At 37.4% G+C, this 15711-nt stretch overlaps 1 protein-coding gene across 2 annotated transcripts in view; it reads right to left on the reverse strand.

The window, feature by feature from the left end:
- Positions 1-15711, reverse strand: part of UNC13C (unc-13 homolog C) — a 701596-nt gene that overhangs the window by 235391 nt on the left and 450494 nt on the right. For both annotated transcript variants that reach the window (XM_069596439.1, XM_069596440.1), the window contains one exon: positions 2247-2380. In XM_069596439.1, coding sequence (XP_069452540.1) covers positions 2247-2380 — 134 coding nt within the window. The remainder of the gene's footprint in view (positions 1-2246; positions 2381-15711) is intronic.

The raw sequence follows: 15711 nt of genomic DNA on the forward strand, positions 1-15711 counted from the left end.
TTTAAAATTTATTTTTGGCATAAGTAAATATATTCCCTCTACTTCCTTTAATACTGTAACAAAAAAGGAACTAAAAATCTCTGTATATTTTTAATGCTATATAATTAAAGATGACTCTGGGAAACTTTGATTCCATGATTTTATAATGTATCTTTTAATACCATATTCTAATGTATGATATTTGATCAATGTAAAAACATTTTTGATTAAAAATAAATTATTTCAAATAACTTTTAATTAGCATTTCTCAGCAGATATTTGTCTTCATTCCATGGTCATTTATCAAGTGGCCTACCCCAGCTCAAGGGCACAGTCTTGAAACAAGTTATTAATCTCCTTACCTTTAGGAAATCTACTCTGCCTTCAAGAAAAGTCCAAAGAATAAATGAGAAAACAGCTCAAAGCCACCCAAGATGAAATAAGGATTTTATATGTTAAAAGAGCAGATCTAGTACTGAGCTATCAGAAGAAAAAAAAGAGCAAAGTCTCTACAGATGCTCACCATGATACACTCCGGCATCAGGCAGAAAAGGTGGATATAAGGGAAAAAGGGAAAACAAAAGTGTAAAAGCAAACCTGATAGTGTTATCACTGTACAGCAGAGAGAATCAGTTTCTCCACATTTAGGAGAAATTTGCGGCAGGTGAATACTGGTGGTAATGAAACATAAAAGGATAAAAATTAGAGTATTTACATGTATTTATTCTATAACTAGAATTTCAATTGGATTACACACAAGCTTTTTGACCTTGTCTTGGCCAGTATGGAAAATGAGAAATAATAAAACCAGTTTTCCATATTAAGCCTGAATGTACTTCATGGTTTGTCTGTTTCTGCTATTCCTACAGTATTTCAGGTATGACCAATAAGTCAAAATACTCTCTTCATTAAGCAGACTGCAAATGCCTGGTTGGCAGAGTCAGCTGTTATTTTGGTTGTATAGCTCTCAGTGTGTGGGTGTGAAATAAACCCTAAAGGTGCAACATTAAATGTGGACTGGGTCTTGGATATATGTAACAATATGCCCTTATTTTATATATGAGGAAACTTAGACCCAAGGAAATTAGATAATTTGCCCAAGGTCTCATAGCTAGTAGAATTTTGGTAAGTAGTTTATTTCAGACTCTTCTAGAACAGCCATGAATTTCAGTTCATCTGTTTTACTACCTTTCCAGTTTCAGTTCAGTCGCTCAGTCGTGTCTGACTCTTTGTGACCCCATGAACGGCAGCACACAGGCCTCCCTGTCCATCACCAACTTCTGGAGTCCACCCAGACCCATGTCCATTGAGTTGGTGATGCCATCCAAACATCTCGTCCTCTATCATCCCCTTCTTCTCCTTCCCTCAATCTTTCCCAGCATCAGGGTCTTTTCAAATGAGTCAGCTCTTTGCATCAGGTGGCCAAATTATTGGAGTTTCAGATTCAACATCAGTCCTTCCTATGAACATCCAGGACTGATCTCCTTTAGGATGGACTGGTTGGATCTCCTTGCAGTCCAAGGGACCCTGAAGAGTCTTCTCCAACACCACAGTTCAAAAACATCAATTCTTCTGCACTCAGCTTTCCTTATAATCTAACTCTCACATCCACACATGACTACTAGAAAAATCATAGCCTTGACTAGACAGACCTTTGTTGACAAAGTAACGTCTCTGTTTTTTAATATGCTGTCTAGGTTGGTCATAACTTTCCTTCCAAGGAGTAAGCGTCTTAATTTCATGGCCGCAATCACCCTACCTGCCTTAATTCATCTGCATAGAATTTATAAATTCTATGCATGACAGCATAGGCTTAGGTTATTTAAGAAAATGGGCTTGTTCTCTTAACTGCTGCATTAAATTTGTTAAATCTAGCATACACAACTATTCTGAAAGTATACTTTTGGGGCCAAATCCTTATAGTTAAAAAGTCACAATGGAATATGTTTAATATGAGCTCTTTGATATTCTTTTAAGTTTGGGGGATGGCATTTTTCTAAGACGGTAGAAAGAGGAAATTTTTCTACATCAAATAAAAATAAATTTGAGGGAAATATTTGTTTCCATATTGAAATAATTACACTCTATGGGGCTGAAACTAAAAATTTATACTATCATTGAATTGATGTTTATTGAGAAAAGCAGAAAATACTTCTATAGCTGAAGTCTGTCATTGTCATGAGAGTATAAGCTGTACTTCAAACAGTTTATGTCGCCTTAATTTTAGCTGCATAAAATCCATTTATTAACAAAAAAAATGTACTTACTGATTCAGGACAGGAGTATAGGCAGTTTTATCCTCATCAATAATAGTGACCATCAATGTAATAAGCTGGGGCCAAAAATCCAAATTCTTGGTGGTTGGTCCCTGATCTTCCCGAGGAATGTCCTGTTTCTTACTCTGCTCAGGTCAGGCAACATGCAAAATAAAAGGTTAAAGGGCATGACTTTAGTTAGAAATCACTGTCAAACAGGAGGATCAGATAAAGAGAGTTATGAACAACTCTCAGATCATGCAAGCCAAGGTTAGTACATTCAGGTTTTCTTCCTTCATTGACTGGCATCCCACTGGGTAAAGTCACAATGTCTAGGCTTGGATTTCTAAAGGCTTTGGTTCTGGAATGAGGTTTATCTTCCTCTAATGCAGTTTATGATCTTGGGAATTATTATTATAGAATTTATACCTTTAATGTGACTTCTTCCAAGGCCAAAGCTTGAATTTTGTGTGTACAATGGTGTGTGTTTAAAATTTGTCCTGCCTAAGCAGTTTTTCAAAAGTCACACTGGTTTTGTGGGCAGAACTCAAGAAAGGCTGTCTGGTTACAAAGTCAGTACTGTTAAATTCTACAGATATAAAGTTACATGAATGGACTAGAACCCTCTCATTCCACTCACAAATACATCTACGTTAACTCTAACTTTGTAAGTCTTTTTTTATGTGCATATAGGTATATTTAAGTCACATTGGAATCCTTCTGAATTTCTCACACTGAGTGAATTCTCCACTGTCACCTCTAGAAGGAGTGTCATCTTAATGATCTAAATTTACAGTGAGATCAAAATAGTATAATACTCTTGAATGTTTCACATATAAACTTCATACTCAACACATGCAATTCTTCCGAACATATAGGTGAATTATTCTGGTTGTTTTGTTTCATTGGGTATTCTTCTTACAGCACTTCTTTTACATTTACTTTTTAAAATTAGGAAAAAAAAAAGATGAAGATGGAGACAATTTTCACTCAAGTATATAAGTGGGAAGCATATGGCTTCCTTGACTATTTTTGCTGAAGTATTTATAAGCTTGTAGGTCCAGGATATTTGAAAACTCCAATTGGTAGCTCAGGAAATTCATGGTCTCTCATACAAAAGGTGGATTAGATTTTATTTGGTCCAATCATTTGGCTTCCCTGATGGCTCAGTGGTAAAGTATTCACTTGTAATGCAGGAGATGTGGATTTAATCCCTGGGTCAGGAAGATCCCCTGGAGAAGGAAATGGCAACCCATTCCAGGATTCTTGCCTGGAAAATCCCATGACAGAGCAGCTTGGCAGGCTACAGTTCCTGGGTCACAAAAGAGTCAGACATGACTTAGCAACTAAATAACAAGAATCATTTGTCTTACTCAACTACTGTGTCTTTTCCAAAGATCAGCCAACCTCTGCTGAATGACTATATGCATATCTTTTAATGAGGCCCAACATATGTAACTAGATTTAGATGAGTCATCACACTATTATTGTTCTTGCTGAAGTTAAATATAACCCTGTGTTGTTAAGACTTCATACAAAGACTATAATGTACCTTCAGGGACTTAAATTTTCCGAGGGTACTTCCAAGTGCTGTTAATTTACCTTTAAGCTCAAAATGTAACATATCAAAAGCTGAAGACGGAGATTAGTCAAAAGACTAGTGGGTAGCACATATTACTTCAAATTGCCAGAATGAACTAAAAGGAGTCTTCAAAGGATCTTAATAAACCTTATGCATTTGGCCCCTGAAAACCACTTGAAACTCTGCAGCCTTCCTCTTTTAATTCCTCAGGTACACCAAGGCACATCAGAAGACGTTTAAGAAGAAAAAGGCAGCAATACAGGCAAACAAATGTCTAATTTCTCCAATTATTAAGTTCCATTGTCCATGGAAGCTTGTCTTTTATGAACAGGAATTTATTTTGGCCACAGTAAGGTATTTATTTATTCATTACATTAAACTCAATAGACTTCCCTCTCTATGATGTAGTCAGAAATCCAGAGAACCTGGTGAGCTGTAAAGATTGTAAGTAAAATTAGTTCTGATGGCCATGGTGAACTATATGAGAACACTATCATTAATCATCTTGATGTGTATACAGCCAAACTATATGCCTAACTTGTTTCAAGCAACATGATTAAATAAAAGTAAATGACTATGAAAGACATGTCTAACACCAGAGTCCCTTATCATCATTTTGCAAAGAGCGAACTGGGAAAGGGGAAAGACCAAAGTAGTTGAATACATGTTAATTCCAAAGTCCCTTAATTGTCACAAAATATATTTCCATTCTTTTTTATTTTTAATTTTTATTTTTACTTTATTTTACTTTACAATACTGTATTGGTTTTGCCATACATTGACATGAATCCACCATGGGTGTACATGCATTCCCAAACATGAACCCCCCTCCCACCTCCCTCCCCATAACATCTCTCTGGGTCATCCCCGTGCACCAGCCCCAAGCATGCTATATCCTGCATCAGACATAGACTGGTGATTCGTTTCTTACATGATAATATACATGTTTCAATGCCATTCTCCCAAATCATACCACCCTCTCCCTCTCCCACAGAGTCCAAAAGTCCATTCTATACATCTGTGTCTCTTTTGCTGTCTTGCGTACAGGGTCATCATTGCCATCTTTCTAAATTCCATATATATGTGTTAGTATACTGTATTGGTGTTTTTCTTTCTGGCTTACTTCACTCTGTATAATAGGCTCCAGTTTCATCCACCTCATTAGAACTGATTCAAATGTATTCTTTTTAATGGCTGAGTAATACTCCATTGTGTATATGTACCACAGCTTTCTTATCCATTCATCTGCTGATGGACATCTAGGTTGCTTCCATGTCCTGGCTATTATAAACAGTGCTGCGATGAACATAGGGGTACACGTGTCTCTTTCTATTCTGGTTTCCTCGGTGTGTATGCCTAGCAGTGGGATTGCTGGATCATAAGGCAGTTCTATTTGCAATTTTTTAAGGAATCTCCACACTGTTCTCCATAGTGGCTGTACTAGTTTGCATTCATTTTTTAATACCACTAAAGGATTATAGCTGGCAACATTATTTTGCATAAAATTCTATATGATGCATCAGAATAAACCAAACGATGCTATCATTAGTTTTTATGTATCACATATTGGTATCACAAACCATGCTTTATGTATTTTACTGGTGTATTTTAATAGACTGCATGTTTAAAAGGATGGAGTACAACCATGTGTTTGGTTGGCCAAAACATTCTTATGTCTTGTGGAAAAACGCAAACGAACATTTTGACCAACCCAATACATAAGAATACTCACTTGACTGCTTAGGAATTCAGTTGTTCTAAGTTGTTGTTTAGTTGCTAAGTCATGTCCAACTATTTGTGACCTCATGGACTGTGTTCTGCCAGGCTCCACTGCCCATGTGATTTCCCAGGCAGGAATACTGGAGTAGGTTGCCATTTTCCTCCTCCAGGGGATCTTCCTGACCCAGGGATCAAACCCACATCTCTTGCACTGGCCAGTGGATTCTTCCACTAAGCCACCATGGAACACTTTATTACTATTTGAGAATTTTACTAGAGCATTTGAAATTATGGTTAGAAAAATTAATATAATGGCAGTGGAAATTCTGAAAGCTAGTAACAAGTATATTAATTATTTACCAAAACCTCTATTAATTACTATTTATCATAAGAAAAATATTTAAAATACATAGTTTAATATATAATTTAACCTAAACAGCTAAAATATAATAGGTTTATAAAACTATGACTTAGTATGTCAATTTGAACTTTGCCATTAGTTTTATAGTGACTAAAAATTATCTTGTTAACAGATAATTGAGGAAAGATACGTGAAAGAAAGATTGTGAGAGCATAATAGGGAGAATTTTTTAAAAGTAGAAAGTTACCAGAGTGTAGGATCAACTGAGAAAAGCTTCTAGTTGTTATGTTGATTAAGGATATTCCAATGCAAGAAGCTTGTACAGACGAGCTGATAAGATGTACATTATACTTCACAATATCAAAGAAGAAAATATGAAGATACTCCGTTAAGAAGAGATCGATATACAGAGAGAACTATTACATGAAAAAAATTTGAAATAACAGATGCTATCTTCATGGTGGTAGGAGGGAACAACACTTCTAGGGTTGCTACGAAGTATATCTGTGCCATCCCATGTACTTCTGCTATAAGCATATTTTGAAACACCTCTTCTAAGGAGTTGGCCAGACAAGGGTTGGGGGAAGATTTTAGTAAAATCATGCAAGGATAGGATATTTAAATACAAAAGCACACAAAGCTAAATAGAGGATTACTAGTAATGTAAGGCTTCAGGTTTTTGACAAGTTTCTCTAAGGATGTTAATGAGTATCTTGTAAGTATACACACACACACACACACACACACACACACATACACACACACACAGTCCACGCTCAAATTGAGGAAATGTCTGCTTAAACAAATAAATTATTTCCAGACTTCTTGTAGTAAGATGTTAATATGCATCTCTAAGACAGTGGTTTCCAAACCTTAGTGTTTCTTAGCATTACTGGGAAGGTGTGCTAAAACACAGACTAGTAGGCTCTATACCCAGAGTTCCTGATTCAGCAGGTCTAGGGTGATGCTTAAGACTTTGCATATATAATGAAGTCTCAAGAAATTCTGATGCTATTGAGAATCAGCACCAGTTGAGAATCAACTGGGACAGTTTGAGAATCAATACTCTGAAAGTTATCAACTGACCATTACTCTCTCAAATGCATTTGAACTCAATAGAGCCCTTCACCCCTCTCCTATTCCCCACATTCAATCTTGTAAAACCTTCCACAGAAAAAGTGTTCCTCTGAGTATACTTTGGGAAACAAAAGGCTAGAGAGATGCAAGTATCAAATACTGAAGGACTTTTTTTTCATACAAAGGAATTTGCATTTAGACTAAATTTGATGAGGACTATTATACGATTTTAAACATGCGAATGCATCATTACCATTGTGTTTTAATTTTTTTTTTTTTTTTTTGATGTTCAAGCTGGTTTTATTTTTTTTTTAATTTTTAGTTTTTTATTTTTTAAATTTTAAAATCTTTAATTCTTACATGCATTCCCAAACATGAACCCCCCTCCCACCTCCCTCCCCATTGTGTTTTAAAAAAATGATTTGGCAGTAGCAGGAAGTTTAATAAAGTTATACTTATGAAATAGCTAATAAAATTGATAGGCTTATGAAAATATTTAGGAAATAGTTAAATAAAATAAATATAATTCATTATATAAATAGTGAGAAAAAAGAGAGAGAGGGAGAAGTCAATGGAACCATCTAGAAGGTAACCAGGTAAACCAATCGGTAGTTTAGGAAGCACCCTGAACTACTGACACAGCTTGAGGACTTCCAGGATGTGTGTGGTAGCTAAAATTATGGAGTAAACAAGATTACTCAAAGAGAGCAAGAGAGGAGACTACACAGCCAGAGGCAAAACCTTGGGGAGAAAGTCTAAAAAAAGGATACCATTTTATGAAAGAGAAGCACAGATAGGGAAGTGAGGTCCTTACTGAAATGAGAGAAACTGGTATCCAGAGTTAACGTGGGAGGATTACCCTCAAATGTAAATGAATAGCATGGTCAGGCGATAAAGATTCTTGCAGGTAAATCTCATTGATGATGAAGAAGGAGAGCAAGGAATTTTTCTCTTGAGATAAGAGAAGTAAGGAGCAAATGTTCGAAACAGCTTTTGCAAGGAACAAGAGCAGACCTTGAGTTGGACTCAGAATGGACCTGCCAGGGAGCTCGGGAGTGCTGGTGAGGGTAGGTCCTTGAGCGTCTAGGACCATCATGAGTTCCCTCCAGGACTGGATTCAGAAATCAAGGAAACAGTGCTGGATTTACTGCTGGAGGGCCATGCAGTCAGAAAGGGATTTAAGTGTTTGACAAGAATGGCTGGAGCTCTGAAACAAATATGTATTATGGTCCACAGGAAGGAAGAAGAGAAATGAGAGGGATGATAGAGGAGTAGATCTAGAGAAAAGAGGGAGGAGAAAGGAAGGGCAGCAGACTATGGGAGCAGGATGTCTGTGTCCAGGTGTTCAGGTCATGGAGGCAGGAACAGAGATCAGGTAAAGGGCTCCAGTTGCAGTTCATGGGGTTGCAAAGAGTCAGACACAACCGAGCAAAAGGGCTCCAGAGTGGAGGTTGAGAAGAGCTAAGAAAAGATTCCTCAGGTAACATAATGAAGTTGTGACATCTGCATGCATGCAGTGGCTGACTGCAGTAGTATACAGATGAAGATGGTTTTTGCTCAAGGCAGCTAAGTGATGTCTTGAAAGTGTTGGCAACAAGGCTTACAGGCAATAGGAATTAGGAAAATCAGGACAGAGTGGATAAAAAGATACAAAAGAAAATAAAACAGTAGTGAGCCTGAGTATATACTATCATGTAAGAATCGAATCACCAGTCTATGTCCGATGCAGGATACAGCATGCTTGGGGCTGGTGCACGGGGATGACCCAGAGGGATGTTGTGGGGAGGGAGGTGGGAACGGGGTTCATGTTTGGGATTGCATGTATACCTGTGGTGGATTCATATCAATGTATGGCAAAAACCAATACAGTATTATAAAGTAAAAATAAAAAAATTTTAAAAAGTTAAAAAAAATTTAAAAAAAGCTTTAAAATATAACAAGAGGCTGGCAAACTGTTAATACTATTAAAACATGAACTAGATAGCTCTTATACAATAAGTTTGCAGTTTCCCCTGACTCTGAGTTGGCTGTTTATCTTCTCATATTTTGGAGATAAGGACATGTTAGCCCTAGTAGATGACAGGTTAGAAAAACTGGAACTTGTTAAATGGTTTTGGAAGCAGAACATAAAGCTACAGATGTTCAGGGGTTTTGAGATGTCTGTGATGCAATGTGGACAGTTTATCACCCAGCAAGAAGAACATTTATACTGGCCTACACTCAGGCAGTATGAGACATGATTACTCTAGGTACAGTTCCCGTAGCCCAGGGAAAGCAGGTGGAATGCTTTTTACATGAGTGGAGTCATCTTTCTTGCTTCTCTCCCCCAGATACTATTCCCTCCCCTTTTTGTTGTTTAGTCAGTAAGCCGTGTCTGACTCCTTTGCGACCCCATGGACTATAGCCTGCCAGGGTCCTCTGTCCATGGGATTTCCCAGGTAATAATAATGGAGTGGGTTGCCATTTCCTTCTCCAAGGGATCTTCCCAACCCAGGGATCGAACCCAAGTCTCCTATACTGGCAGGTAGATTCTTTACCACTGAGCCACCAGGGAAGCTCATACTTTCCTTTACTGTCTAATAATACTTATACCACCTCCAAAAGCAGCAACAGAGGCGTCTTTCCAATTCATTCCATGGTCAATCCTCACAACAAAACTGTCAGCCTTAAAGACTGAATATGGTCTTTAAGACTACACATGACAGAAATCTGACCCACAATCTCCATAGCAACCAGTCTGGAAGTCAAACCACAACCTCTGCAACAGTCAGCCCAGAATGGTTAGGACTTGGTCAATGATCCCAGCTTCCTTACGCTTTATATTCACCTCAAACTTACACTGTCACAAGTCATTTTTGTTGTGGGCTTTAAAATCTATTTATACAATAAATTATAGCAGTAGGAATATAAACTCTGCTCCAGCTATCCCAGCAAGGCAAAAATGACAAATCTTTGTCTGTGATGAAAGTAAACTCAAGTTGATGTAGATGTAGCCGGAATAGTCAGGGCTGTTCATTCTGTGTAGGATCGTGATCCAGTTCATCAGAGAATCCAGGCACTAAGTCTCATTCAGAGTAACTTCCCAGAGTCTCTCTCATTCACAACCAATATTTAAGTGACTTACTATGTATTAGTAAAATTCCATGGTGAAAGAGGCATTTTTGACAGTGGCATTAAAAATTAATAGTGGAAAAACCTTTGAAGTAGGTAGATAAAAGGTGTTAAACTTGAAAATGGTCTAAGTGATGAACTAAACTTTGCCATAGGCAAAAAAGTTTTTTTTTTTTTTAAATAAGTAATGGGAAATGTTGGCACCATCTTAAAATAGATACCCTATTTATTTTAGATCTTAAGATATATAAGGAGACTTAGGTCATCAGTTATAAATACTAATGCTTCCATGTAACAATGACTTTCAAACTTTTTGGCTAGACACAGGGATCATGAGCCATGTTTATCAATAACTTAATTTGTATCTTTATGCCTTAACAAAAAAATCTATTTTTTGCCATTTAACTGAGCCTCCTTCTAGTTAGGTGACTCCTACTTTCTTCAGGCCAACAAGCTCCAGTCAGATTAGACCTGAAATTTTCCTTGACTTTCACTATAAAGCTTTTCCACATTCCTGCCTGCCTTTGAGTCTCTGCCACATAAAAGTGATTTTGGCTGTCTTCCCTGTTTTAGCAAGATCTGAATAAACAGCCTCTGTTAGTTCTCATTTGGGTGATCTTCAATGATTTTCAAATATCAAAGCCAAACATTAAAACCCTCACTTCAGAGATAAAGAAACTGAGGGTTAACTTATTTCTGATCTCCTCTTTGTTACTGAAAACAGAACATGTAGATCACATTTAAAACACATAGCTTTGGTTTGCTCTTTATATCCTGACTCCAAGACCTGGTTATGTAGTTTATAGACACAGACGACAAACATTACTTCCCACCAATGATAATGGGCTGATTTTTATTCTTAGTTCTCTATCTTGAATGAGAATGAACACTTTCAGAAAATAAAGTTATCAATGCTTATGTGAAATCCCTGCACATGCCCTGTGTTCTTGAGACTCTCACAACTGCTTAGCATTCATCTGCAGTTTGAGAGCTACAGGCACAAAGAAGGTTTGGTTCTAAGTTAATTGCCAATTGTTCTCCCCTCCATTTTAGAGCTTTCTTTTTTTAACCATGTTTAGTGAAGTATAGTTAATTTACAATGTTGTGTTAGTTTGAGGTGTATGGGATTAATATTAAACAACAGATATAAATACAAATATAGATATCTATTCTTTTTCCGATTTTTTTTACATTATAGGTTATTACAAGACATTGAATATAGTTCCCTGTGATATATAATAGGTCTTTGTTGTTTATCTACTTCATATAGAACATTGTGTAAATGTTAATCCCAAACTCCTAACTTATAGAGCTTTCTTAATTGATATTGTTTTATTATTAGTATCCAATGTCCCAAAAGTTCTTACTAAACTTTCTATTTAGTCCCTACAGTTCATATGACTGCAATTCCTTTATTTATTTCTCCCAATTAGTATTGGTTTGCTGCTGCTGCTGCTGCTAAGTCGTTTCAGTCGTGTCCGACTCTGTGCGACCCCATAGACAGCAGCCCACCAGGCTCCCCAGTCCCTGGGATTCTCCAGGCAAGAACACTGGAGTGGGTTGCCATTTCCTTCTCCAATGCATGAAAGTGAAAGTGAAAGTGAAGTAACTCACTCGTGGCCGGCTCTTAGCGATCCCAGCGACTGCAGCCTACCAGGCTCCTCTGTCCATGGGATTTTCCAGGCAAGAGTACTGGAGTGTGTTGCCATTGTAATTCCACTCAATTTTGGGCAGGATGGATGACCAGACATGGACATAATAGGAAATCCAGAAAATGCAGTTCCCAACACTTCACAGAATCTCACTCTGCTTGCTCGAATATAGGAAACCATCAAAATGATACATGGTATCCTGAATAACTTCACTAAAATTGCTTATCTTGGTAATTCTGGAAGGCTAAATTCTTATTTGATTACACTTAAGGAAAATGAAGTGAATCTCTGATCATGGTGTAAAGGGGTAGATAGTAAAAAAAAAAGAGAGAAGGTGTGAAAATATTTCTAGGAGGCTTTCACCTTTTAGAAGAGGAAGAAAATAAAAGAGGAGAAAGACTGAGGATGTATTAACTGTTAACTGTATGAGAAACTTGGTTAGCACATCAGAGAATTCTACAATTATTTTTCAGCACAAAGGCATTCAACTGGATTCCAGGATCCTGCATTTGGAGTAAAATCAACTAGACTCTCCACAGACAAGATAAAAGAGAAAGAGATAAAGAAGCTTAAACCAACACATAAGTAAATGCGTATCATTTTTGCTCACTTCTTAATAGCCAAGAGCTCACAGACCTACCCACATTGCTGTACCTCTTTTCTTTGTTCTTGAGTCACACTGTCTTAATAGTACTGGAAAGGCTACAGAAACATCTACTGCATTTTATAGATGAGGAAACAGCCTAACAGATGAGGCAACTGAGCTTGACATAGTTTAAAGTGGTTCCAAGGTCACAGGGAAGACTCTTGAAAGTCCCTTGGACTGTAAGGAGATCAAACCAGTCAATCCTAAAGGAATCAACCCTGAATATTCATTGGAAGAACTGATGCTGAAGCTGAAGTTCCCATACCACCTGATGTGAAGAGCCGACACAGTGGGAAAGAAGCTGATGCTGGGAAAGATTGCTGGCAGGAGGAGAAGAGGAAACAGAGGGTGAGATGGTTGGATGGCACACTGACTCAATGAATATGAGTTTGTGCAAACTCCAGGAGACAGTGGAAGACAGAGGAGCCGGGCGTGCTGCAGTCCATGGGGTCACAAAGAGTCAGACACAACTTAGCCACTAAACAACAAGATCACAGAAGGTCACAAAATCAGAAAACTAAGACCTCGAAAAGAGAGACTACCTCTTTCAACCTCTCTTCTAAAGTTAAAAATTACTCAGTTAAAAAGCAGAACACAGAGTTGGATTTTGTTTGTTAAGGCATAAAGACAAATTAAGTTATTGATCCACAGGGCTTATGACACTTTTATCTAATTTAAAGCTTAAAAGTCACTGCTACATAGGAAATTCACATTTGTAACTGAAGACCTAAGTCTCCTTATACATCTTAAAATCTAATAAAAATGAGGCACTCATTTTAAGTGGTGCCAATATTTCCCATTACTTAATTTTTCTTTTTTTTGCCTATGGCAGAGTTCAATTCATCCCTTACTTGGACCATTTCCAAGTTTAACACCTTTTATCTACCTACTTCAAAGGTTTATCCACTATTAATTTTTAATACCATTGTCAAAAATGCCTTCTTCACCATGGAATTTTACTGATATATAGTATGTCACTTAAATGTTGGTCGTGAATGGGAGCGACTCTAGAAATTACTCTGAATGAGACTGATTGCTTGGATTCTCTAATGAGCTGGATTGTGATCATACATGGAATGAATAGCCCTGAGGTTTCTGGCTAGGTGTACATTAACTTGAGTTTACTTTCATCACAGATAAAGGTGTGCCATTTTTGCCCTTCTGAAATAGCTTGGGCAGAGTTTATATTCAAACTGCCATACTTTAGTATATAAATAGCTTTTAAAATCCATAGCAAAAATGCCTTGGGAAATTGTGAATTATAAGTTATGCAGAAAACTTAAAAGAATCACAGCAAGCAGTGGAATCTGAGACTATAAGCAAAGCTGCCCCTGACATGTGCTTTTCTAAGTCTGATCCATGGGTTACCTACATCAAGACCACCTCAGCTGTTGATTAGAAAGACATACATTTGATTTTAGAGTCCTTGTGCAGATCTACTAAGTCAAGATAACTAGAGCTATGACCTGGGAGACTGGACTTAATACATACAGCTCTGCTCTCCTGAAATTCTCACACTCCTAGACAGAGCTCACTGCTAAACTGTCAGTAAGTCAGGTAAAAATAGGCCTCATTTCTTTTTTTTTTAAAGGAAGAGTGATACAGTACCTCTCAGATGCTAATACTGGTCATAGGTTGCTAGATTTTGCATTCTGTGTGGTAAGAGAAGATTTCTGCTTTATCTTTATGTATGACAAATTTCCAACTACACAGCTTTCTGATTTTAAGAGGAGGTGAAATAACTTCGAGGATATTCATGTGGTGCTCCTTCCAGGTGTTGATATGTTGCTATTTTAATCCTTTTGTAAACATTACTTTTTAAATTAACTCTCCCTAGAAAATTATTGTTGTATCCAAAAAACTTAATTTGGTTGCTAATTGAAGAAAAAAGTAGAGCACCTGGTATTCTTAATAAGAGTAACTATAAACCTAAAAAATATGTTAACCTAGTTAGGAAAAAAAAAAGGAATTTCCTTGTCTTCTAAAAATATTAGAAATTATTCAATTTCCTTGAATTCTAAAAATATTAGTATTTTTGTATTACAGTATAACAATAAAACAGAATTTTCACTGGGTCCTTTCAGCTTCAGTAAGTCTGAGATATACTGATAGTTAAACTGTCAAAAACACAGTTAAAAGTTTGGATACTCTAAGTGATTTTTAAAATCTCTAAATAGTTCCTTGAATTTCAAAGGACTATAAATGGCTAATGATCAACATATATAAACTATAAATTGTCATAACTTTGAATGTAGACCTTAAATATACAAATTACTTAACAACATGAACTAATAGAAAATAATAAAAACATGAAGTCAGAAACTGATATTTTGTTATGAACTTACATCAACTTGTCCACACTTGGGCAAGGAATTAATTTCTTCAAATTTGGATGCTTAAAATTGAAATCAGAGTATATCTATTTAATCCTATTTTTCTGATAGTTCTAGTGAGTATACCAGTAGAACATCTTCAGTAAGAGACATCTATTACTGTAAGAAGTGAATACTCATCTTTAATTAAATTTATGGTAAATGCTCTGCTAATTGACAAGGTTCTTGTTCGAATCCCAAGAGAGATGCATAAGACAGTTTCACGAACATAAAATATTACTACTTTAATGTATAAACTAATAGTTTTCCCTTTTCTCTTTACATGAATTAAACTTGCATTAAGAAGGAAAAATGTTGAGGAAGGCCGTCCACAAGATCTGCCACAGCAAAAGTGGGGAGATCAACCCAGCGAAGGTGAGCAACCTGGTGCGCGCCTACGTCCAACGCTACCGCTACTTCCGCAAGCACGGCCGCAAGCCAGGGGACCCTCCGGGGCCCCCACGGCCACCCAAGGAGCCAGGGCCCCCTGACAAAGGCGGCCCAGGCCTGCCCCTGCCCCCTCTCTGAGATTCCCGGCCCCGCCCCTCTCTTCCTTCGCTGCCTCTCTGGAATTCTGGACGTATTTATGGCTCCGTCTCCTGTGTCCCTCCCCCGTCAGTGGGATGATTGGGGGAGGGCTGCTGCGGGAAAGAGGAGAGCCCCTGCCCCGTCCCACGCCCATCTCCCTCGCCCCAGAGCCTGTGCCTCGTGCCCAGACCCTTTGTTCATGCCCCTCCCTCAGTTTCATTAAAGGTTTAAAAAAAAAAAAAAAAGAAGAAGGAAAAATGTAACTGGTCACATCTAGAAAGCACTTATTTTCAATTTAAGACATAAACATTTAAAGAACTAATAGTCTAGAAGGCATTTATTTTCAATTTAAGATATCAATATTTACAAGAACTACTAGCGGTGAGATGACATTCAGGAGCACCATGACGGCTGACTTCAAATACCTGG

The sequence above is a fragment of the Ovis canadensis genome, chromosome 7 (genome assembly GCF_042477335.2).
Source record: "Ovis canadensis isolate MfBH-ARS-UI-01 breed Bighorn chromosome 7, ARS-UI_OviCan_v2, whole genome shotgun sequence".
Taxonomy (NCBI): domain Eukaryota; kingdom Metazoa; phylum Chordata; class Mammalia; order Artiodactyla; family Bovidae; genus Ovis; species Ovis canadensis.